The sequence below is a fragment of the Eptesicus fuscus genome, chromosome 4 (assembly GCF_027574615.1).
Source record: "Eptesicus fuscus isolate TK198812 chromosome 4, DD_ASM_mEF_20220401, whole genome shotgun sequence".
NCBI lineage: Eukaryota > Metazoa > Chordata > Mammalia > Chiroptera > Vespertilionidae > Eptesicus > Eptesicus fuscus.
The window spans coordinates 97,839,054-97,866,096 of NC_072476.1; the positions used below are offsets into that span (position 1 = coordinate 97,839,054).

Here is a 27,043-nt window from a genome sequence, read left to right on the forward strand (position 1 = left end):
TCGAACCTGAGACCCTTCAGTCCACAGGCGCCGATGCTCTATCCACTGGACCAAACCGGCTAGGGCTATTTAAACATTTTAAATACTAAACAATAGTTACAAACAAAAAAATATATTAGAAAAATATCTACCAAGTATAATAGATCACTATCTCCAGTATACAAGAAGTGCATTCAAATTCATAATGTAAATAAACCCAAGAGAAAAATGAGCAGGAGATATGACCCAGAATTTACAAGAGGTGGTGGAAGAGTTAGACTGAAACTCATTTTTGAAGCTCACAACTGTCAAATGGTAGCAATTTTGCATGGTTCACACTAGTAAGGAATGTTGGATTCAGGACACATTCAAGGGCAAGCAATGGTGTGCTGTTCAGCTGGCTGTGCAGTAGGAGTGAGTCAGGGGATCTGACCTCAGCAACGAGCCAGCCCAGTCACAACAGGACCATGGCACATCCCACAGCCTTGGAGACTACCTTAGGGTCACTAATCTGTGCAATGGTGTTGGGAGGGGACAACTCCTGGGACGCCCTAAATGAGGGGGAGTTCCAGATCCCTGTGCTTGGGGAGTGCAGGAGGGCCCAGCCCCTAAGCCTGGAGGGCATGAAACCAAACCCAGGTGGCGACAGTAGGGGATAGGACATCTTTTACCTCACCAGGCCAGAAGGGCATTCCCAAATGACTCCAAGAGGACAAGCAATGACTGGCCCAACTCTAAACAGCAGTCATTTCTGTGTTTTTCAAGGAAATCATGTTACTAAAACACTGATGATTTTATTTTAATACTGGGACTCGGAAAAAGTCCCTTATCTTTGGCAGAAAAAGTTCCTTATCTCTAAAATCAGAACACTAATATTTACATAGTGTAATAGCAATTGCCATAATTAATGTCTAACAATATAAAAGGACACACTAAATAATTACCTATGACAGACTATTTGAAAGACTTGAAATATGTGCATATCGGTGTCATACCTTTTTCATACATGTAGCTTTTTGAGTATTTCCTCTCCATTCTTTTTTGCAGTAGTCCATGATATCCATTTCAGGAGCTACACTTAATTTAGGTTCTGTTAAAGAGTCAAACAGAAGCAGAGAGGAGGAAATAATGAAAAAAAAAAAGCATAATCAGAACAACGGTACTTCTTTATGCAGGGATTACTTTCTCTCATTTCATTCCAAAAAAATCTGGGATCTCACCATTGCCTACCACCTGATCCAGACCACTATCCCCTCGCTCCTAGATAACCACAGAGGTCTCCCAACCAGTCTCCTTTATCACACACCCTACTAGCCATTCTCCGAATGGCAGCCAGAGTGATGCACTTTAACGATATCCATCATTCCTGGGGTCTCCCATCTCAATTGGAGTGGAATTGATGTCCTTACTACCTACAAGGGCCGCTGTCCTGGCCTAACTGTCTCTCTGGACTTGGCTCTCACCACTCCCCTCACAGACAACTCCTGCTCCACCTGCAGCCTCCCCTGTATTCCTCCAACACGTCTGGCTCTTCCCTAGGCACCTGCTCACCTCTGAGACCCCTATATCACAATGTCGCACACCTTCACTCTATAACACTGACACCCACACCCATACCCACACCCACACACAAACACAGTAAAACACAGCTCCTTGAGGACAGGGGCTTATTTTATTTCCTAGCTATGTCCCCAGAACCTGCAGCTGTTTAGACACAGGTGTCCACGAATACTGTTCCAATCAATTAAACAACAGTCTGAGCTATGAGAAAATACATCTAATTACTTGTAATAAGTTTTTCTCACCCATTATACTAAGAGATAACACTTCAGTAACAAAACATGTATTTGTTTTTATTAATTTATATCCTGCCCTGATCCCCAAAGACTACAATAATTGATAATAAGTCAGAAACTAAAAGGGCTCTCAATGTTAGTTGAACCACAGACCTCATTTTACTCTAATAAAACAAAATTAAAAATACAACTTATGACCAGATAAATTATATAGTAAGAAAATGGCCTTTAGTTTTCCTTATTGTTTGGGGTTGGATTTTGTGGTCTACACATATACACGCACATGCGTATATCTATGTGTATGTTTTAGGAAGAAAGGGAAGTAAATTATCAGGCATATTTTGACTTCCTTTTTAAATTATTGAAGAAGTAAACATTAGCAAAGAAATTAGAATATAAACACAGAAGAAACTTACAATGTATCCACTCCAGAGGAAGTTGACATAAAATAAAAATATTATATTCAGCTCCATTCAACAAATATTTACTGAGTGTCTAATACACATCAAGCATTGAGCTAGGAATATGAAGACTTACGACCCAGATTTTGTCCTGAATGGGTTTAAAGAGACTACTGAAGAAAAGACAACAGGCATTCACAAGCAAGGGTGTGATGGATGCTGAGCTGACTAAGGAGCACAAAAAAGGAGCCTCTAAGCCCTTCCTGTAGTTCAGGTAAATCAATTTTTTTAATGTAAAACATTAAGAACTGCATTTTTTAAAATCTCATGGTGAATCCCTTTATAAAGAAAATAAACCTTGTATGAAAAGAGGAATAACATGTATACAGACAACATAGATACACGTAGCTGACAACTCTTGTAGCATAAGTCAGGATTGGCTTAAAGGTGAAACAGACCCCTACTCATTATACAGAGACCACAAATACCAATGCTGCACAGCCAATCTTCAAATAAAGACCTATTGCTTGAAATTCAAGAAACATTTTTTGACTATTTAGTGAGGAAAGAGTTGCCTTGTATCTGCTTTTCCATTCACCTCCCCACAAACCATGAGGAACTGCTAATGTCCAGAGTCAAGGACATTTACTGGGCCGTGTTCTCCCACCAGGCAGAGCACGCTTCCTGCTCAGGAGAGGCCTCCAGGAAAGAAAGTCCAACCTTCCTCCTCTCCTCGCTTGCAGTCCTCAGTCCTGCACATGTCAAAATGACACCTGCCTCCTGGGCAGGGCAGGGCAGGCAGGCCTACCCCTCAGGCCTGAGGGGAAGAAGCAGGGCACCTCACCTGGCCAAGAATCCAGGCCCAGGCCACAATCCTGTGCTGAGTCAGATGTGCACATGAGGCAGTGAGGGTGAGGACACGGGTACCTGCACAGCTGCTAGATCAAAATGGTACTTTAATTCCCATCCTGCTGCTGTTTTTCGAGAGGCAGACTCTACAGCAGTGATGGGCAACCTTTTGAGCTTGGTGTGTCAAACTTCGCCAAAAAACTGAGCATAACTCGAGTAGTGTGTCACTTTGAGAAAAAAACTAACTCCAAGACTCTAGTCGCAAATGTTTCATCCTCAGGAGCAGCAAATGTTTCATCCTCGGCATGCGGCCGCGTGTCATCAGAAATGGCTACGCATGTCAGTGCTGACACGCGTGTCATAGGTTCGCCATCACTGCTCTACAGCCACTGAATGCCAACCTCTAGGCCAGGGGCTGGAGGCGCAGGACAGGCAGCAAGCAGCTTAGAATGTACAACAGCTCCTTTCTTTGATTGCAACCACATAGACTGACTAGCAGAAAGAACATTTCTAATGGGAAAAGGGGGGAAGGGGCTGAAAAACAGAAGGTAACCAGGAGATGAAACAAACAAAAGGCCTGGTTCTTAACACCATGTGGTGACAAAGTCAAAGATCAGACCCTTGGGAGATGGGAAGTTACAGATGAACCCCTCCAGAAGCTGAGACTCAGCATAAGCTATCAAAAAAGACCAGACAAATTTGGGGGGGGGGGGGGGAAGGGCAAGAATTACACATCTTTTCTATAATGAACCAGACAGTAAATAACATAGGCTTTGGGGGCCATAAAGTTCTGTCACAACTACTCCACTTTACCATGCATGAAAGCCACCACTGACAATATGTAACTGAGAGGTTCTAATGACATTTTATCTACAAAACCAGGTGGCACGTCAAGTTTGGCTAGGGAGCCATAGTATGCTGATCCCTGGAGAAGGTGCAAGAAACCTTTTCACTAACAAAGAGTGAATGTAAGAAAACCTTGTTGACCTGAACTCTGACTTGAGAATTCATAACCACAGGCCGACTCTCAGACAGGGTCAGGGTGTCAATTCAGATTAGCCACGAGATCCTGGAAACATAAGTCTAAAATTCATATAAAGTGGCCCAAGGGAGGTGACACCCTGGGTGCCTGGCAGAAACAAGGCCAAATTTTCTCACACTCAAGCCAAGTTGCATGAACTCTACACAGATATGCAAGAGCTGAGCTTATAATTCAAACTTTAAAGAAAGAAATAAGCAAAATAGCAAATGGCATAATTATATCAGGATTTTTTTTAAATGAAATTACCAGACCCAGAAGAGTATGTTTAAAATGCTTTAAGAAATAAATTAAAAACATGAGCAGAGAACAATAAACTAGCAAAAACGACCAGGCAAATTGGGGGGGGGGGGGGGGGGGAGAAATAGATCTGAATAAACCATCTAGAATGAAACAGAGACTACAATATTAAAAACATATATGAAAGCGTCTGTAATTGGGAGCCTCGGATGACTGAATGGGGGCTAGCAAATATCTAATTAGAGTTCTGGAAGGAGTAAATACAGAGAACTAGAAAAGGCAATATTCATAAAGATAATAGCTGAGAATTCTCCCGAACTGATGAAAACTAGGCACCCAGAAATGCAAACAGAAAAAAATATCAAGCAACATGTTAAAAAAAAAATCCACACTTAAAGAGTTATCAAGGAGAAACACCTAAGACAAAGAGAAGAAGGAAAAGGCAGATTTTCTACCAAGGATTAGTCTGACCGCAGTGTTTTAACTAACAACAGAAACCAGAAGACAACACAATAAAATATTCTTCAAAAAGATTATGGGCAACAACTATTCATCTGGAGTTACTCAAGAAAAAAAGTGAAATAAAATTTTCAAACATACAGAGCTTCCCACCAACAGATCCTTACAGAGGCCCTTCCAAAGGCTGTTATTTCAGGAGGGCACTGAATAAACCCAGAGGGCTGAGATGCAAGAAAGAATATAAAGGGGTCCATTTTAATCTCAGACTAACGCTGGAAGTGACCAGGCCCACTGAAAAGCTAAACTCTGCCTGCATTAGGGCTGTACTGGCAGGCAAAGAAGAGCCTTCAGAGTGAAGGAGAAAGTGAGGTCTCTGCAAATGTAGCAGGAATGCACAATAGCCAAAGAATCATTTCTTCCTCAGGAATCCTATATAATAAAAGGCCAATATGCAAATTGATCGAATGGTGGAACAACCAGTCGCTATGACATGCACTGACCACCAGGGGGCAGATGCTCAACGCAGGAGCTGCCCCCTGGTGGTCAGTGCGCTCCCACAGGGGAAGTGCCGCTCAGCCAGAAGCCGGGCTCACAGGGAGCGGGCCTAAGCTGTCAGATGGACATCCCTCGAGGGCTCCCAAACTGCAAGAGGGTGCAGGCCGGGCTGAGGAAGCCCCCCATCCCCTGAGTGCATGAATTTCGTGCACTGGGCCTCTAGTATGACTAATAAGAACTCTGCAGCAGTAGAAACCAAGCATCGTCAGCAATTTCATGGAGGACTAGAACAGTGTGGCCCAAGAATACATCTGACTAGGCCCCTACAAAGAACATCTCCTATGGCCACCAGTGAGGAGTTTCACCAATTCCTAGTTGAGGAAGACTTGAAAACCATCAACAAAACCCCACTTTGTATCATTTTTTCCAAATTACACATACAGTAATGCTTTTGTTAACCATAAAATAAACAGAAGCTAGTTCTCAAAACAAACCACTTAGAACACACACATTACACTGGGAGTAAGAGAGAAAATGCCACTTGTGCCTGATCTATGACAAATCCCCAATTGGAGCATCCCCACTCAGCTCCTGCACAAGTAAGGAGGAACTTCACACACAGCCCTTCTGGCTGTGCCCACAGTAGAGGAGGCCAGGATGTAATGCCTCGCTCTAGCAGCAATGATGGGTCAAAGGGCCCTGCTTGGGGTGAGAAGAGCAGGCATGACTGAGCAGAAACATGGACACAAAATCATGAAACGAGAGAATTAGTGCTACCAATCCCATGATCATTCTTTCTTACAAGTCAGTCAAATCCGCATGGCCATCTGATGCAAAGACACAGTTCTTCTCTATTAGTCTTCCCATGTGAAATGAAAACTGCATTGCAAATCCAAACTCCCCCTCCAAGAATGTAAGGAAATCAAGAACTAAGAGGGTGGTGTCAAGAGATTCAACAAATCCTGATGGGTGCAAAAATGGCATGAAAAGAATACTTTCAATAAAATGTTAAGACCTGAGGAAACAATACTCACCAGACTTTAACAAAATGAATAATTGCAGCTAAGACCATATGCATATCCCCTAGGAAGTATATCTTAATATTTTATGAATGGATATACGGATTTAACAGCATTTTCTACTATAAACAGTAGCGCAATAAAACAATAAATAAAACAATTCCAAACATACCTGATAACCCTCTTTCATGTATAAGTAACTCTTTCTCCTTTTCTATTTCATCCGCAGCACGATACATGTCCTCCTCGCTGAAATCACACCAAATGAGACATTTCAAAGCTGTTGCACTGTATTTCCCTCTTATCACAAATGCAGGTACTTAAAAATTGGTGAGACATTTAAAGTTTAATTTTTTTTCATATTAATGACAATCTGATAAAATATGGGTCTTTCATTTTAGATACTCATGTTTCTATCATTCCACTTCAGAGTTTCTTACTTCAAATGAGACATTTTACATCACTCTATTTGCCACCTGGCTCTGAGGCCATTTTAATTACAAGTCTATGAATGCCTCATCTGCACATGTAAGCATCTTAGCATGTGTCTTATCAATGAAGCACTGTCATAGTCTATTAAGTTCCAAGAATAAATACAGTGCTATTAAAAGTGTTCACATAGGTATGCAGGCTGATGGCCCACCTTAATGTCACAAGCAAACTTGACAATAGCTATTCTAATAACAACAATAGGCGAATATCAATTATTACAAGTCACTAGAGCTAAAAAAAATAATACCTTCCAAGGCTCCCTCTGCTCTATGACCCTCATATTCATGTTCCGCTGAGCATATCCCTACTGTCCCACATACTCTTACTGCTGCCACTGCTACTGACTTGGTACTTATAGAATAGTTTCCTAAAGAGTCTCTAATCTCACTTACCGAACTAACAAGAACCTACTAAGTACTAGAAAAGGGAGACAAGGGTGCTAGACAAAGATGATGGGACTTTTGGTTTTAGGGTGCCTTCTCTCCCCTTCAACTTACACCACAACCTGACAATGATGGGCAACAGAAACACTATCTTTGCTAAAACCACAAGACATGTGAAAGTCCAAAAGTGGACAAAGGAGGAATAAATGACGAAGGACAGGAAGGCTTGCTGCCTGTGGAAGGGCATCTGTTGAAGAGAATACCAGTAAACCCTGCAGAACCCCAGAAAGGCCAAGTACTTCAGAAGGTACAGGAGACAGTGAGAACTGAGACCAAGGAAACTGACTGATATACACACAAGGAGTGATCAGACCCTCGATTCCCTATACTCCTTCCCGATGACAGCACACCCCCATCCTCACACAAGACAGGAGGCTCCAGGCACAATGACACACAGGAAGGAGGAGTTAATAGGTCAATAAACAATAAGGAATTAAGTGAATGACTGAAATACTCCCATCCCCAATTCCCTTAGTTCCCCCTGCTCCTTCTCCATAGCCTAGTACAGCTGAAAGAGAAAGGGGTGAGGGGAGAAAGAGACGGATGAAGGTATGCTGAGAGAGGTGGGGAATCTAATGTATCTGCCTCTCCCCACCCCACCTGAAACTCTTCAATGGCTCCCAAATAAGCAGAAAAGTCTAAAATGTGGACTTAACCTACCAGGCTAGCCAGTATTCCATGATTCCCTACACACACCCAAACCAGTCCAAGGTTTCCCAGCCAAGCACTTTCACAACCTGTGATTGGCTCTCCCCATTCCCTCTGCCTGATGGGCAATGGGCCTACCACAGCTGGACATGTACTATGTGGGGACCCTGCTGTAGAGTGCCATGGCTGGAGTGGGAACCCAGAGTTAAAAGGTCCTCACTGCAGCCCTTATCAGCCATATGTATGACTGTGGAACTAAAGTAACTACACCTCTCAGCGCCCAAATTTAACCAAGGACAGTAAGAGTACCCACCTCAAAGGGTTGTTATGGGAAGAGACAATGTAAAATATTCAGCACTCAAAGTTAACTATTCCTATTAATTCTCATACTATATCCATTGGCTCAAAGTATTAATAAACAATAATCATTTCTCATCGCCTTTTTCTCTCTAAAATAAAGGTGCTGGGGTATGTGTGGGCTGATTTTTTTAATGTTCTGGGGTTGAGGGGTCATATTAGGGAAAAGGTACTTTCCACATACTCTGGCTCCAGTCAGATTTCAAGTAAAAGGTGTGATGTCACCCACGGAGCCTGTGCCAGAGTTCAAAACAAACAGAAACCAGATTCCCAGAGCCTATACATCAAACACCTAAAATAAAAAGTGACTAAATGTGTTAGTTCTTCTTTTGCTAATTTAATATCTTTCGGGCCACGTTCCGAGCTTGATCAAATGTGAAAAATTCTGATCCTATAACACAAGCACTCAAGTGAATCACTTTCAAAATATTACCAGAAGCATCTCTTTGGGCAAGCACTTACCTAATCTTGTCCTCAGTTCTCTCGTCTTCATAAAGAGAAGACTGGATAAGATCTAAATGACCTACATTATCTTATAGTACTCATAAGCTAATTAGTAAAATTCTGCAGCACACCAAAAAATGTATTTTTTGCCAATATGACAAAAAAAAATAGGTATCATTTTGATTGTTTCACACTGGACAGCTACTCTTGTGTTGGCTGTTGTCAGTTTTTTATTTGACGATCTAAGGGAGAAGAGGTCAGTGCCCTTGACAAAACAGGTATCACATGTTTTAAAATTCCTGCGGCATCAGGTTGAAAATCGCTGATCTACAAGGTTCCTCTTCCAATTCTTACTTCTAACAGACCAGGAATCCATTAGTCGTTAAACATTCTACCTCCAGGGAAATGCTGTAGCTGTGCTACATGCACATTTGGCTACACTTTGTCCTCTTCCTTTTCAATCTACAAAGTAACCAAAGTGCAATCGCAATACCAGTGCCCAGATGGGGTTCTCTGAACAAACATTTCTCAGTCCAGTCACAAATACAAATTCCCACAAAGGCCAACAAGAGAGGAACAGAAAGAAATCAAAGGGAAGACAGAAACAGAAAGTGAGATTATCTATATAATAAAAGCCCAGCGACCGTTATGGAGGAACGACCAGAACGACTGGTCGCTATGACACGCACTGACCACCAGGGGGCAGACGCTCATCGCAGGAACTGCCCCCTGGTGGTCAGTGAGCTCCCACAGCTGGAGCATCGCTCAGCCAGAAGCCAGGCTCACAACTGGTGAGCGCAGTGGCAGGAGCCTCTCCCACCTCCACAGCAGCGCTAAGGAGCAGCAAGCCGAGCAGTAAGGAGCAGTGAGCAGGCGGGCGGTAAGGAGCGAGGGGTCCCGCCCGGAGAGGGCGCAGGTCAGGCTGAAGGACCGCCCCCGCCCCCAGTGCATGCATGAATTTCATGCACGGGGCCTCTAGTTGGAAATTTTTTAAAAGGCAGTGTTTCAGGATATACAAAAGAAACAAAGCAGAAATTGATGAACAGGGCCCAGAGTATATTCAAATTACTTTAGCCACAACTAGATTTCATTCAGATCTTGTGCACAAATATTTGCTAACTTCCATGGCCACCAAGGACACTTGCTAGTTTTCTAAGGTCACCAAGAAAATTGTAATATGGCCTTTAAAGGCCACCTTAAAAATTATCCTAAAGCTGTATTTCCTTGTAGAGAAGGTAATTTTTAAGTTTAAGCAATAAAGCTCAATCAATATGTTAAAAAAAAGAAAGAAGACATTTAATAGCCAAAATGAGATATTTATTCAACATAAGGACTACCAACTAGAAAGAGAGAGATGTGTGAGAGCAAGAAAAACTAATTTTATTAAAGAAAATACTTCACTCAATAAGCTTTTGTTTTAACTTTTTTAAGTATCAAAATATTAAAGCTGAAAATAACAAAATGAAATTTTATTTAAAGCTGTGAATCTAAAATAGCTAGAGGTTTGAATTTTTGTTATGGGAAAGGAAAATAGTGAAACAATAATAAGAAAAGGATATTAAATGATAAATAAAATGTTACCGTTTCAGAAATGTGCCAATCTTTTGTAAGTGCCAAATGGGGGAGGGAGGGATGTCTACCATTTGGCACAAAAGAGGCCACTGAAGCACAAAGACTTAAATGATTAGCACAGCAAAGTTCCCTCTGGAACTAGTACTAGTAAAGAAAAGTAAGACAGTCATAAACGTGACTTGATTTCCTGGGAACCATGGCATGTGAATCACACTCAATTATACAGTTGAATTAAATTTTAAAACCAAACTGTTAGCAACTCCTCCTTAGAAAATGTTTAGTTTAGCACCGTAATGTTATTTTAAAGTGTGTATATTCAAGTTCCCATTTTCTCTTATGCTAGAGATAACATATTTTATTAATATTAAGGCAACATACACCATTGAGAAAGTTACATGACATTGCATTCTAAATTATAAGCTTCCTCTTGCTGTTCAAAGACCTACATAACAATACATTTTTGAAAACTTAATTTAAAAATGCTTACTACATAGAAACAAAATTACACTATTCCTAAAAACAAAAGCTATAAACTAAAAACACAGAGCTCAGTGAAGCAGAACACATTTCTGTGAAGCCAATTTTTCAATTTCTGATACAAGTAAGATCTAACATGAAAAAAGTCAATGCTGATGCAAAGCTAACAAGACAGCATTTTAATCCCTCACCATTATGAACACTTGCACCAACTTCCCCTTGTCTAAAAAAGCTAAGATGAAGATGATTTTGTTCAGCTCTCTTAACTTGAACACTGCAGTTCATGCTTAACTTGGCCTGTCCTGGGAGACTAGTGGCCCAGGCAGTGTTGGTGAGACAGTGTCAACCACTGTGACACCAATGCACCTTCCCACACAGGAAAAGCAAAGGCCATTCAACCGAGCCTTTCTCCACCGCTCACCAGTTGTACAGATGGGTGGACAACACATCAAATGCAGGAAAGTACCAGCACCCAGGCCAAAATACCACCACCCTTCTGCAACTGGACTTTCCGTGACTGGCTCACGATACTCCACGCGACTTCCAGAGGTATATGGGGACGACCCTGGACCCTCAGCAGTGAGGCTTGATTCTCAGAGATATCTAAGCTCTAAACTCGGAAGCTAGCTCTACATCCAGGTGAGGGGAGGGGCAGAAGGGCATCGCTGATACCCCATCAAATATAGCCCCCTAGAAGCTCCTGAGGTGTGAGCTGGGTGGGAAAACACAAAGGCACAGTAGTATATTTAGCAACACCCAAGAACAATGTTTTAACAATTTGCTGTTATTCACAGATCTTTTGAGAAGCCACAGCTTTCATCAGAATCTCAGGCCAGAAACACATAAATACACATAAAGTGTTGCCTTCAATTTCAGGAGTTCACAGACATGCTCCCCCTACCCACCCACAGCCAGCCCGTGGACCGAAGATTCAAACCCTGTCCCACCACGAGGCAGGTGGGCAGAGAAGAGCCACAAAGCAGTCCCGCTTCTCACTTCCCTAAGCAAAGACAGGGACATAGCGTAAGTTTCAAATGTAGGACTGGGGTGAGCAGGAGATGAAGCACAAGAGACCTGCTGATGATACAAGCAATGAAGAAGCATCCAAAAAAAAAGCCAACTGAATGTGATCTGACCTATGAGGTATTTAAATGGGGCTCATCTCAGGAGCCATCCTCAGGGCTTAAGGGGGGTGGGGGAGGAGGCCCGTCAACCTCAAAAGAGCTAAGAAGGAAAGAAAAGAAGGGAGAGAGGGATGAAGGGGGAAAAGATTTACAAAGTAGCTTATCCATATGGTTTTTATGTCATTCTTTGTACTTCTCTCCCTTATGAAATGCAGTGAACTTGGTCTAAAGCAGCAATTTTCGAACTTTTGCATCTAATGGCACACCCAACTAATTACTAAAATTCTTCAGTACACAAGAATTTTTTTTGCTGATCTGACAAAAAAATATAGGTATAATTTTTTTTAATCATCCACATTGGATGCTATTGTTGTATTGGCTGCTATTATTTTTTTCTTTAATCCTCACCTGAGGATATGCTTATTGATTTTAGAGAGAGGGAGAGGAAGAGAGAGAGAGAGGGGGAGGGAGAGGGAGGGGGGAGAGGGAGAGGAAGGGGGAAAGGGGGAGAGGGTAGAGGGGGGGAGGGAGGGGGGGAGGGAGGGAGGGAGAGAGAGAGAGAGAGGGAGAGAGAGAGAGAGAGAGAGAGAGAGAGAGAGAGAGAGAGAGGTGAGAGAGAACACTGATTGGTTGCCTTCTGTACACAAAACCTAGGTATATGGGACAATGTTTCAACCAACTGAGCCACACCGGCCAGGGTAGCTGTTGTCATTTTTTTCATTTGATAATCTAAGGGGAAAGAGGTCAGTGCTCTTGACTCAATAGTCAGATACTGCACGTTTTAAAAATTCTTGCAGCCTACTGGTTGAAAATCGCTGGTCTAAAAGAATCAGTATCTTACAGCACTGCCTAGGTAAGGATCCATCCCTTCCCATAGGTATCACTGCACACTTCAAAGAGACACATCTGAAATGATTGATGGCTATAAAGCTGGGCTATGGTTTGTACTCATAATTACTGTCTATAGAATGCATTAAAAATGACTGCAAGGTATCTCAAAACATCTGTAGTTTTATGCTATTTCGTAATTCAGGTACAAACATTTTATTCAAATTCCTATGCAGGGCAAACCCAATTCTTTGGGTGAGAAGAACAGAGTTGGCTCCAATGACAGAAAAACACAATTTAAAAGTATTGTAGGTTGTAATTCAGACATTACACTATTTATTTAAATCTTTACCCAACTATTAGGTTGCATATTTCATCATGTAAGAACTGATGTGCACACATTATATTGCAAACTATAAAATAAGCAGTTTATAAGATGCAGTTTCTCTAGCCCTTAAGAAAATATCACAGAGCAAACAGAAATCGCCTCACTGCCTATATAATTGGCAAGAAAGCTCAAAAATATAAGATGTGATGTTCGGCAGTTGGTGACACCTTAAGTTATCTTCACCTCCTTCACTTGCTCCCTCTTGTTCGCTTATGAGTTAAAGAGAATAAGATCATCGACAACAAAAGCAGGAAGAAAAAGAAATTAAGCTCTAAATAAACCACAAAATGAAACATCTGGTCCAGGAAAACAAAAATCTGAAGTTTGCTGTCTTAATTCATGTCCCTCTGCCTGCTTTGCTGAGGAAGCCAGAGACTGGAGGAGGTTCCCACCCAGGCATCAGGGAACTTGGCCTTGAAACCTACTCCCTGTGTCTCCCTGGGCAAGTTGTACCCATCGAGCTGCAACTCAGTTTCCTAATGTGTAAAATGACAAACCCAGGCTGAGCTTTTTAGATTCCTTTCAGCTCTAAATCTATAATTCTACTGGCAGAAGGCAGAAGAGGCCACAAAACCTTTTCACCAGGAAGGAGCGCTCCTTCCACACCATGACCCATTTCCCCAGGTACGCAGACTCTGGGGACCACACGCAGCAGGAAAAGTTGCCAAATAACTATGTATACTCTCGGGAACAAAATGCTCACTTCATAATTTCTGCATCACCCAAGGGGCACGAAACTGCTCTGCAGAGGCTGAGGAGCAGCATGGGAGCGCCAAGGCCATTAGAGGGGGGCAGAAGTGAGGTGGCAGCAGTTAGGCACCCGCATGGGCTGGGAGGGGGAGGGGGGCGAAGACGCTCCTATTTTACAGGCTGCAGAGTCTGAGGTCTCCAACTCAAGGAGCAAAACTGAAGCCACAGGTCACATCAGCTCACACATGGACCTGTTATTGGTTTCATTTAAAATATATATATATTTTAAAGTCAGGACATTTCATAAAAAAGTCCGAATATCGGTTTGTTTTTTAATATAGAAAAGCCAACTTATAGGCTGAAACTTAGACTACCCCCAACAGAGAACACCTACCTGGCCAGCTTTACCAAGGTTACCTACCTCCTCACTCCTGGGGGCCAGAGTGTGAAACCTCCTACTCTAAATACTTCCCAGTGGCCATTCATTAAGTGTGGATAATTACATCGAAAAGGGTTTGGGTGCTCAATAAATGAGAATGTAAAGAACCACGCAGAGGAGAGTATTACAATACCCTAGCTGCATAACAATCCTGCAAAGGACCCCTTTTTAGGAAATGCAAAAACTTTCATTTTTTAAAAAAAGCATTTAAACACACCTTACAATTCAGTTTTCCTGCCAATTACGTTATCCGTCAAACCGGTTATCGGAATGCTTTCCTCAATTTGGGAATTCTAAGGCATTTACATGTGCTTAGGGCTTGGAAAGTGTAGAAAAGTTTCAGCCTTCAGCTGTGTATTCTGCTTCCACCGCCATCCCCTTGCAGAACCTATAAACGCTCCTGACTGATGCCGCTTTTTCACAGTTCCGTAAGGAATGCATCTAACCCGCACTGCCTTCCGTATTTAAAATTAATGGGGGATATCTGGTAAGCCGTTAACAAGCGACCAGATTGGATCAGACTCCGCGCGAAGTCCAGCAACAGGTGGGACTTGCCTTCCAGAACACACCTGCCGCGTGGCTCCCTTTTCCTACCAGGTTGGAGGGAAAACCCGCTGCGTGTTCGTTATAAGACAGTACGCTTCTCGGGCTGGTTTCCCACGTTCCTGGCGCTTTCTTACACTTCAGAGTTACGCAGACAGACAATAAAGGGGGGGAAGGAGGCACTAGGTGGGAAAGGGTCCATAACTAGGAGAGGGTCCCTCCGGAAAACCTCTGTACGCTGGTTACAACCGTCTTCAAACGCCGCTGCCCTTACTTAGAACCGAGGGTCCGCAGGGCCCTCTGCCGGCTGCTCCCCAGCCCAGCCCACCCCACGCCCGGCCTCCCGGAGGGGACCGAGCCCGGTGCCCCCTCCCACCTCCCGCGCCCTGCGACTTACTGCTCGGCCGGGCACCGCACCGGGGCCCGCGGCTGCCCGCTGGCCGCCGCCTTCCCGCCCTCCCGCGCGGCGGCTCTGCCGGGGCCCGGAGACACGGCCCCCGCCTCCCGCGCCAGCTTCTCCGCACAGCTTGCGCCCAACCAGGCTCCCGGCTGGGGCATGGTCTCCCGACTCATGGGGCCGCCGAGGACGGCGGCGGGGCCGCAGGGGGTCAGCGCCTCCGAGCGTTCCGGGGGCCCCTGCCGTCGGGGCGCCCGGCCGTGGCCGCCGCCGCCGCTCTGCTGCCCGCCGGCTTCCGAGGCTGCCCAGGGCGCTTCCGCGCGCGTCACCACCGCCCGCCCCGCGGCCTCTGACCCTCGCCGAGGGGGCGCGGCCCGGGAGGGCGGAGAGTCCAGGGGGCGGGGCCTGCGCCTGCGCCTGCGCCTGCGCGGCGGAGCGCGACGTGGAGGCGTCCGAAGCGGCGTCGCCACTGCGCATGCTCCGCCTCCTGGAGCTGTCACTTTGCCCCACGAGGTGTGGTGCGTCTTCCTTTTTCGGGGGGGGGGGGGGGGGGTGGGTCGCGGGCAGCCCTGGGGGGAAGAAGAGGGGGAGGACTGGGAGCCCAGCGGGACGCGTCCTCGGTGAGGAGGAGGAGGGAAACCGGCCCGAGGTGTGAAGGGCGCTGACGTGTGTGTTTGGGCACCTTTCAGTGTCACTCGGGGCTTCCGAGTGTCGCCCTGCGCCCAGCCGCGTTTCCGCAACTGTAAAGAGAGGGATGTGGGCAGACAGTGAGGCGCGTCCTGCCGGCCCTTCCCTGCGTGATGCCGTCACGATCCGTCCCCGAGGCCGGAGGACCTTGGCCCTTGGTCCGAGGGCTTGGAAGTTACGGTCCCGCCCCTGCCTGAGGGCGGGAAGGGCGAACCTGTTCCACTGGGCAGTTGGGCAGGCGCGGCCGTGTGTGTTCTTGGACTGTATTCTTTCAAGTAGAACATTTGATTTCAGAGGAACAAGAGCAAAATGAAAATATTAACAGGATTTCAAAGATCAGATAGTGAAATGCCTGCAGTTTTAAGATCTCCCATTCTAGCAGAGAAGCAGTTAAATCTGATTTTTTTTTCTTGAATGGTTTTGTCACCCTCTTGCAGTTCAGTATATTTTAATATGTAATGGGTGCCTTTGTTCCTTTAGATTTTTTTTTCTTTTTTTTTTCTTTTCTTTTTATATATATATTTTTTATTGATTTTTCACAGAGAGGAAGAGAGAGGGAGAGTTAGAAACATCGATGAGAGAGAAACATCGCTCAGCTGCCTCCTGCACACCCCCCACTGGGGATGTGCCCGCAACCAAGGTACATGCCCTTGACCGGAATCGAACCCGGGACCCTTGAGTCCGCAGGCCGACGCTCTATCCACTGAGCCAAACCGGTTTCGGCTGTTCCTTTAGATTTGAGAATCATTTTGAATGCACTGGATGATCTTTTTTTTTTTTTTTTAATTCTTAAGTCAACTATGTTATTTGTATATGTTGACTACAATCCAAAAGAGTAGACAACTATTTTTACCCAGTTCTTTAAAAAAAAACAAAACAGCTTATTGTTTAAACACATAAAGTTCACTCATTTTAAATGTACAATGCAACGAGTTTTAATAAATATACAGAGTTGTACGAGCATCACCACCACCTACTTTTAGACTATTTCCATCACTCCAAAAATATCTTTTGTGCCTGTTTGTGATCAGTCTTCATTCTCACCACCATAACCTCAGACAACCACTACTTTCCTTTGTCTCTATAGATTAGAGATAGCCTCTACACATGAGCAGCAGTCATGGGTGCAAGGGGCATTATCAAGCAAACAATGCAGAACCAGGATACAGAAGGAGGAAATGGCATGGCAATTGAGAAACTTGTAAATATTCTGGGGCAAAAACTAGGTGGCCGGGGATTTTATTGAAAGACTAGGGGCCCAGTGCACGAATTCATGTACCTTGAAAGGAACTGTGGGCCAGGAGGCTGCAGTGGGCACAGGGGCGGGTCTCGGCCCATCCTCCACGCCCTCGCCTGGCACCTCCTGCCGCGGCCCCCGGTCCCCCGGTCCCCTGTCTGCTGGCAGCCCTGCTCCGCTCCCCTCCCCCCACTCCCGGCCACTGCTTCCAGAGCGATTGGGGCTGGCGCAGTCAGCAGGTGCGAGCAGCGGCTGCTGCCCTGATCGCCCCTCAGGAGCAGGGGGAGGTGGAGAAGCCCTGGGCGGTGATTGGGGCTGGCAGCTGCTGCTCACACCCTCTGATGGTGCCAACCAATCGGGGCCGATACCGGGTGCCAGCAGCGAGTGCAAGTGCCGGGCAGGGCCGCGATGCACGGGAGCAAAAAATTTTCAGGAACCACCAGAGGCTCGCCCTGATGACAGCGACCAGCGCCCCACCTTGGTCTGGTGCCCCCGCTCAACTGCTCCATCATCCCACCACAGCCAACGCATGCCATGTTCTGCGTGGCCAATGCCTGCCATGTTCCACATGTGCCCCCTGGTGGTCAGTGCACGTCATAGCAACTAGTTGTTCAGTTCCACAGTTTGCATATTAGTGTTTTATATATATAGATGAAACTGGAAAAAGGATGCTGGAAACTATAGGCTAACCAGGGAGCCTGTGCTTGATCCTTGTTGAAACACAGGAAGGATTGTTTTGGATGATCATTTTGTTTACAGTTAGAGAAAAGATTAGAAACAGGCAAGACTGGGAAACCAGCATAGAAAGACTACATGATAGTGTGCACCAAAGGGAGAAACTGGATGGAAAGAATATTTGCACTTTAAGGCAAAGAATTGTGGGTATTTTCCCCTTTTAATTTTATTTTAAATAGGAATAAATACACCTCAAAAATCACAGCAAGTGAAAGAATATATGAGTAATATATCTTATGGATAGTAAAAGTATAGGGTTATATTGGATTGAATATTGTCGCCCAAAATTCATGTCCATCTGGAATCTCATGTCACTTTATTTGGAAATAGGGTCTTTGCAGATTTAATCCATTAAGATGATGTAATGCTTGATTAGACTGGGCCCTAAATCTAAGGACCAGTGTTCTTATGCGATGAGAGGATGAAGAGATATATAGACACAGAGGAAGAAGGATGTGTGAAGATGGAAGCAGAGATTGCAGTGAAGTAGCTATAAGCCAAGAACTGCTGGGAGCCAGTAGGAGCTAGGGAAAGGCAAGTTTATTCCCAAGAGCCTTTAGAAGACGCATAGCCCCACTGACAACCTGATTTCAGATATCTAGACTCAAGAACTGGGAGAGAATAAATTTCTGTTGCTTTAACCCACTCAGTTTGTGGTACTTTGCTGTAGCATCTCTAGGAATATAACGAAGGGATCAAGATGAAGAATTATAAAGTGCTATCAGATTGAATTTATTGATATGGGCCCACTAAGATATTCTACTTTTTTAAATTAACTTTTTAAAAATATATATTTTTTTATTGACTTTAGAGAGGAAGAGAGAGAGAATATATTTTTATTGACTTTAGAGAGGAAGAGAGAGATAGAAACATCAATGATGAGAGAGAATCATTGATTGGCACCTTCTACCTGCCCTTCACTGGGGATCGAGCCCGTATCCTGGGCATAAGCCCTGACCAGGAATCAAACCGTGACCTCCTGCTTTATAGGTTGATGCTGAGCCAGGCCGGCTGGGCTAATATATTCTAGATACAACATTTTACCCGAAAGGGTTAGAAAAGCTTAACTGTTTAATTGGTTGTCTTTTCCTATCATGAATGATATGAAACTGGGAAGTTAACCACAAGATGGCTTTGGGGACCCACTGTGATGGCCTGGTTGAGATCCTGGAACCGAAAAAGACATTAGGTTAAAGGAAGTCTGAATGAACCATTGACTTTAGTTAATAACAATGACTCAATATTGGTTATTAAGTGTAAAAAATATACCATGTTAATATAAGACATTAATAATGCGGCAAACTTGGTGCAAGGTATATAGGAACTCTGTTATATCCTCCATTTTTCCGTAAATCTAAAACTATTAAAGAAAAAGCCTATTAGGAAAAAAAAATCAAACTCAAATAGCCATGTTACAGTGTTAAACCGAGACTTTCCACAATAATGAATATCTGGTTATACTGTTCTTATTTTGAACTTCAATGGAAATTTTTAAATTTAAATGTTAATTATTCCATCTTTAATCTTTTAAAAATGTCCATTGTGTATATGTTTGTAGCATACATAATACATTAACACACAGGTACATGTGTGTGTTTTAATATGTATGTATATTGGGATATGCTAAAAATTTTTATTAACATTACAGAAATAAATTATTAGCAAGTATATTGAACTAAGTAAGTCAAAAGCTAAATTAGAGTTTCTTAGAAGAAATTATGAGAAACCCATTGCTGGAGCTGACCGGCAGACCCTGAACGAGGGATGAATGATTGCTCTGATGCACGTTTCTGTGAAAGAGAGGGCTAAGGGACTGCTCGGCTATAGCCACCAAGTAGCCCTGTTCGCCTGCCCCTTTGGCTTTTATTGTAACAACAGCTTGAACTAAAATTAACTATTAGATACTATCTGCAGGGTAAGCATCCTTGAGAAAACACATGCGTCCTTTAAGCAAGGACGTTTTGAAGTCTAAACATAAAGATTCTAGTAAAATACCCAAGGGATCAGACTTTTTTGGAAAAGTCAAGGTAGGGGCTGCCGCCTTTGGCAAGGTCCCCCCAGAAGTCCCCAACCTTTCAGAGAATCCTCCTTACAGACTTTCCAACCAAGTCCTGTGCTTCCCCACAGTCCATGAACTGTAATATAATTACAAAAATTAGCCTATTCTTATGTCAGGATGAATAAGTAATAACAAAATATCTATAAGCTTAAGTAAAAGCCTATATACCAGTAATAGCATTACTAGAGATAATTTCATTTCTAGTTTCCCCTTAGAATCAAACATTCCTATCCTGGGTCCGGGTGAGGCCATGCCCCTGGGTCCGGGAGAGGCCACACGCCCCTGGGTCTGGGTGAGGCCACGCGCCCCTGGGTCCAGGTGTAGCTGAATCCCGGGTCCGGGTGAGGGCGTGCGCCCCTGGATCCGGGTGAGGCTGGGTCCCGGGTCCGGGTGAGGCCGCACGCCCCTGGGTCCGGGTGAAGCTGGATCCCGGGTCCGGGTGAGGCCGTGTGCCCCTGGATCCGGGTGAGGCTGGGTCCCGGGTCCGGGTGAGGCCACGCCCCTGGGTCCGGGAGAGGCCATGCGCCCCTGGGTCCGGGTGAGGCCACGCGCCCCTGGGTCTGGGTGTAGCTGAATCCAGGGTCCGGGTGAGGGCGTGCGCCCCTGGATTCGGGTGAGGCTGGGTCCTGATCCGGGTGAGGCCACATGCCCCCGGTTCCGGGCGAGGCCGCATGCCCCTGGGTCCGGGTGAAGCTGGATCCCGGGTCTGGGTGAGGCCGTGCGCCCCTGAATCTGGGTGAGGCTGGGTCCCGGGTCTGGGTGAGGCCACGCGCCCCTGGGTCCGGGTGAGGCCACGCGCCCCTGGGTCCGGGTGAGGCCACGCGCCCCTGAGTCCGGGTGAAGCCGTGCCCCTGGGTCCAGGCGAGACCAAACCAGAGGGAGTCGGATCTGCATTACCACCATTTGTCCACCATCTAGAGCTGAAAAGTCAGTGCCGACATGTGCACATAAGGAACTGGTGGACATTGAAATTGGGTCTCAAAAGAACTGTTGGTCCAGAAAGAAACTCACTACAGACTGATTCATTTGCCTGTCAGCATAACTATTATTGCTCGTCTCACATTCGGTTCTTATAAGTATATTTCTAGTAACACATGATCTCACTCATCTAGGGGAAATGATGAACAACACAGACCGATAAACAAGAACAGACCCAGAAACAAGGAGGCATCGATCAGACTGTCGGGCCTCAGAGGGAGGGTAGAGGAGGGGGGGGGGTAGGGGGGAGATCAACCAAAGGACTTGTGTGCATGCCTATGAGCCTAACCAATGGTTAAGGACAATAGGGGTGCGGGGCATCCGTGGGGAGGGGTGTGGGATGGGAATGGGGGGATGAGGACAAATATGTGACACCTTAATCAATAAAGAAATTTAAAAAAAATAAATAAAATAAAAGTTCTGATTATAAATTTTAAAAAAAGAATCAAACATTCCTAAATTAGATAACTAAAAGTTATATGATAATACTAGAAGCCCAGCGCACGAAATCGCGCGGCCCCACCCACCCGCGCGTGCCTCGCCATGCACGCAGCCCTGCCCACACACGCGTGCCTCGCCACGCATGCAGCTTCCTGATGACCGGTCTTTGGTCATTACAGCATCACAACCACTGGGTTTTTATTATATAGATTACAATTTGTAAGTCCTTAGACTTGGTAACTTACATTTTGAATCATCTCAAGTTAATAGCTACTTCAGTGGCCTTTCCTAGAATAGATAAAGCATGAAAGACTCTGAGTTCCTCTTCTTTGAACTCCACCCTTACAATAACTTCATGAAGAACACTGTTGAACCATTAGAGTGTTTGTTTTGTTTGTTTGATTGATTCTTAATTCTGCATAAGGAACGTAGTACAAGTTGGATGCATATCTCCAGTTTCAGTACCATAAATATCACATTTTATGACAAAATCAAAACACACTAAATTTTTACTTTATGGAATTTCCCACTGTCACAGCAATAAAAAATAGATTTCAAGTGTACACCAATTTTAAGATATTTACAGGCAAGGTACTTTTTTAGTTTATTCTAGTTTCACAGGTTCATATACTGTGTGCACTCAAGCTTGGAAGGAAGTATTGCTAGTTTCACATAGAAATTAACTATTCTAGAAATACCCATATATTTATTTAAAAGACCCTCTTTTCCTCTTGACTGTGGAATGCTCATTATTTTTAAACAGGATGGGTGGGGGAACCTACTCTGTCTTTGCAGTTCTGCGACAAGAAGAAATAACTTTATAGAGAAAAAAATAGAAATAGTTAATTATAAAAAAGTATCTTGCAGTAATATTAGTTTACCTGGAAACCCCCAAAAGTGTCCCCATGAGTTTTTCTTGGGAGAAGTATGGGTCATAATGAAATTTATTTTGTCATGAAAATGAAACTTTTGTACACTAGGAGATGTCAGAGAATGATGTTATACAAATCCTTGGAATTTTGGAAAATACTAAACTAGTCATCGGCCTCAGGTAAGTGGAATTTCATCCTAAAGAAATCATCCAGGCAGATGATTTATTTAGAGAACATCTGAAATGGAATTCCGTACTCTTAAGTACTTTAATATCTGCTCTGAACTGAATTGTATCCCCCCCCCCCAAATTCATATGTTAAAGCCCTAACCCCTAATGCAACTATATTCAGTGTGTCGAATGAATGTGTCCTCTCCCCAATTTATATGTTGAAATCCTACTCCCTAGTGCCAGTGAAATCCTACTCCCTCGGCAAACTGCGGCTTGCGAGCCACATGAGGCTCTTTGGCCCCTTGAGTGTGGCTCTTCCACAAAATACCACGGCCTGGGCAAGTCTATTTTGAAGAAGTGGTGTTAGAAGAAGTTTAACCCTTTGCACTCGCTTGCTTTTTTCTCGATTCCTTTATTCTACTTGGGATTTAATTTTTTAAATACCCCAGATTTTACAAAGCGCGGCAGTAGAATAAAAAACTGGAGTTTCTTTTCATACAAACTTATTTATTTGGATTTTTTTTATATTTCAAATTATTGATACATTCAAAGAGTAATTTTAATCTCGATGCTGGGTCAAGTCACACTCGACATCTGAGTGCAAAAGATTAAGTTTAAAAAATTTGGCTCTCAAAAGAAATTTCAATCGTTGTACTGTTGATATTTGGCTCTGTTGACTAATGAGTTTGCCAACCACTGCCCTAGTGGAATGGTATTAGGAGGTAAGGCCATTGGGAGGTAATTAGTATTAAACTAATGGTCCAGTGCATGAATTCATGCACATTGAAAGGAAATTAATTAGAAGAAATATTTTAATATCGCTATTTACCCTTTCTCTATAATAGAAGTTTCAGAGATGAAAGAAAATTAGTCAAATGTATATGAAAATAATATGTAAATTGATTAATAATAACAACATGAGATAACAACAAAGACATGATATAAAAACAACAAAACATGATATAAAGACAACAAAAACATATAAAAACAACAAAAACATCATATAAAAACAACATTGATAAAAACAATGACTGATAAATTGATCAAAATTATTCTAATATCTCCCTATACACCACATTAAGAGTAAAAACACTTTCAGAGTGCTTGATTAATTTCCCTTGTGATGAAGTATTTACAACTTTAACTTTAACATCACACGCTCTTCAAACTTGAGAGAAAGCAACATATAACTGACAATGTCCGAAAACGGGTTCAGAGTATTCCTACTCTGTCTAGATTGGTGCCAGCGAGAGCTTTACATGTATCGTGCATGCGCAAGTCAACGTTTATTTTTAAATTGCCAGTGCGAGTCATATGTACCAGGTAGTTGGACGGACATACGGTTGGTCACTTATCCTTTTATATACATAGACTAGTGGCCCGATGCATGAAATTTGTGCACGGGGGGTGGTGGGTGTTCCTCAGACCGGCCTGCACCCTCTCCAATCTGGGACCCCTCGAAGGATGTCCTACTGCCAGTTTACAGGGATCGGGCCTAAACCGGCAGTCAGACATCCCTCTCACAATCCGGGACTGCTGGCTCCAGCCGCTCACCTGCCTGCCTACCTGCTTGATTGCCCCTAACCACTCTGCATGCTGGCCTGCTCCCCCTCAACTGCCCCCCGCCGCTGGCCTGCTCACCCCCAAATGCCCCTTCCTGCCAGCCTGATCACCCCCAACTGTCCCCTGTGCCAGCCTGCTCACCCCCAACTGCCCTCCCTGCTGGCCTGCTCAACCCCACCTTCCCTCCCCACTGGCCTGCTCACCCCCAACTGCCCCCCTGCTGGCCTGCTCACTCCAAACTGCCCGCCCCCCATTCTGATCACTCCAACTGACCCCCACTGACAGCCTGCTCACCCCCAACTGGCCCCCCTGCTTACCCTCAATGGTCCCTGCTGTCCCATCCTGGCCTGATCACCCCCCGGTGACCCAAAGTCCAAGCACCTCCTTTTTTTCTTTTTCTTTTGTTTTTTCAGTGCCTCCTTGAGTGGAGGCCAGGGCCAGCTGGAAGCAAGTATCTAGGATTTATCTTCTATAATTGAAGCTTTGTAGCCTTGAGCGGAGGCCAGGGCCGGCCAGGGCCAGCGGGAAGCTTGGCTTCCTCCATCGCCAGGGCAACCCAAGCCTCCTGCTTGCTCCAGCTCCATGGCTGGCCGCCATCTTGGTTGGGTTAATTTGCATACTCGCTCCTGATTGGCTTGTGGGTGTAGCAGAGTGATGCTTAATTTGCATGTTTCTCTTTTATTAGTGTAAATGAGGTGAAGAGGGTAGAGGGTAGAGCCCCATGAATGAGATTAGTGCCCTTATAAGAGTCAGGAGAAAGCTTGTTTCCCCTCTCCACTTTATACCAGGTGAAGATACAAGAAATCGGGAGTCTGCAAACCAGAAGAGAACCTTACCAGAATTTGACTATATTGGCACCCTAACCTAAGACTTCCAGCCTCCAGAACTGGAAAACAATAAATTTTTGTTGTTTAAGTCACCCAGTCTGTGTTACTTGGTTCTAGTAACCTGAACTAAGACATCTGGAGATAGGGCCTGTGAGGAGGTGATAAAGATTAAATGAGGTAGTAAGGGTGGGGCCCTAATCTTATAAGACTGGTGTCCTTATAGGAAAGGCACCAGATTCTCACTTTCCACCATCCTGAGGGCATAGAAGGCAACAAATTGTAAGCCAGGAAGAGAGCTCTCACCCGAAACCCAAGTCAGCTGGACTTCCCAGCCCCAGAAATGTGAGAAATAAATTTATGTTGGAAGCCATCCAGTTTATAGAATTGTATTAGGGATGCCCAGGCGGAGTATGACAGTATCACAAAGTACTTTTTAAAAACTTGCCTTTTAGGACAAGTATCTGGGTTATTTTGGAAAGGAAGTCCACTACTCATAGTGTACCCTGAAACTTAGAGGGACAAATTATAGACATTTCCTAAGAAAATAAAAGTAAACCAGAGATTCTTTGTCAAGTCTGTACCATAATATAGGAAAACTTCACCTCCCTAAGTCATCTGATGTTAGGTTGATAATTTTTACGTAATCCCATGTTATCTCCACCAGTCAGAGGGGAAAGCATCACCTTCCTATTACCAAAAACTCTCTCCTGTGATAAGGTTGTCAACCTTCTCTTCAAAAATCATATCAATATATTGCTGACAGAGTAACAAGGGCTTTCTGGGTCTTCTGCTAATCTTTTGTGTCATGAATTTTTCTTCTCTCTTGGTCCAGAATTTTACAAGGATAATTGACTAGGTCTTCTTCAGAAGACAAGAATGTATAATTTCATTGTTATTGCATCATTGCCAAAGACCATGGCAGCCAGAATCCACCTTAAAATTATGGTCTTCATGCTGAGGTGGCTCTTTCTCTCAGGGTACATTAGGGCCACTTTATACAGCTGTGGAGTGAGGCCCTGGGGTAAAAGATACATTTTGCAGCTGTATGAGGGCATGGATAGGCCTGTTCTCCTTTCCGACCACTCCTTTATCTTCATCATACTCTTATTTCACAAAAGCAAATGTCTCATTCATTCCAAATGTCATTACACAGTGTGTGTCTCAAGGGTAGTGTGTCTCAAGGGTACCTGAAATGTAGCTGGTCAGAATTAAGATGTGCTGTTGGTGTAAAATACTACAGGATTTCAAGGACTTAGAACCAAAAAAAACAAAAAGAATATTAAATATCTCCTTTTTTAAATTTTTTATATCGATTGAATATTGAAATAACATTTAGAAATATACATTATATATAATATTAATTTCACTTATTTCTGTTAGCTTTTTAAAATATAATACTAGAAAATGTAATATTATCTATGTGGCTTACATTATATTTCTATTGGATGGTGCTGTTCTAGAGCCTCAAAACTAAGGAACAATTTGAATCTTGCTTTCAAAGAAGCCTCCAACATAAGCGACCAAAAACTTGCATCCCAACCAGAGATTTAAACTGCAACCCCAGCACATGGGGACAACTAACTGAGCTACCCAGCCAGGGCTTTTCTTCTTCTCTTAAGAGAGGAAATTTTTGTATTTAAATTATTTGGCCAATGTGCAAATTCAGATATATTCAGAGTTGGGTTATATGAATGATAACTTCACTCAGAGAAAGTACCATCCCACTGAGTCAAGACTTGAATGCCTTAGATACTTCTGGTGCCAAGCCCAGAATTCTTCTCACTATTCAAAGTGATCCAAGACCTTGCAGAAAGTGTTAATTTTAAGATAACCATGGGTGCCACTAGGTCATAATTTCTGTTTTGTGGAATGAAGTAATTGACTGGATTGGTCTAACCCTCGAGGCAATCAAGAGGCCAGGTAAAGAAATCTGCCTGGTAGGGAAAGAAAATGAGTAGGTGTTTTAATAGCTATTCTCTTGCAAAACTAAGCAGTTACTTGCAATTTCCTTAAATAAACTACTTTTCAGAATATTTATAGCCAAAGCTTTGTGGGTAAGTCCAGTCATGGACACTAGGTGGCATCATAAGAACCTCTCCTGGACCAGTTCCTGACAGCCCATCAGCTCTTCCCCACAATGCGCAGCCTGAAGATTTGTAGCACAGTCTGGGATAAAGAAAACTTAGAGAAATGCTCTTCCTTTTCTGTGTAGAGTCTACAAGTTTTCTTTCTAAGAGGTTGCTCTTCTGTGAGCAGTACACAGAAGAGCAAGGCCCTCGCAGCAAACGCAGCAAAGAAACTTGGCCTGAGTCCTAATGCTGGTGAGAAACAATGGTTTTCTTGGAGAAAATTTAT

General features: G+C 43.9%; 1 protein-coding gene across 2 annotated transcripts in view; it reads right to left on the reverse strand.

Annotated features, from left to right (window-relative positions):
- Positions 1-15,453, reverse strand: part of OTULIN (OTU deubiquitinase with linear linkage specificity) — a 33,358-nt gene extending 17,905 nt beyond the window's left edge. The window contains exons 1-3 of one of the 2 annotated variants that reach the window (XM_054715264.1): positions 15,120-15,453; positions 6,450-6,526; positions 975-1,069 (exon numbers count right to left, since the gene is read on the reverse strand). In XM_054715264.1, the coding sequence (XP_054571239.1) occupies positions 975-1,069; positions 6,450-6,526; positions 15,120-15,295 (348 nt within the window). In that variant the 5' untranslated portion in view covers positions 15,296-15,453. The remainder of the gene's footprint in view (positions 1-974; positions 1,070-6,449; positions 6,527-15,119) is intronic. The other variant, XM_054715263.1, reaches the window with a different exon arrangement.
- Positions 15,454-27,043: the final 11,590 nt, after the last annotated feature.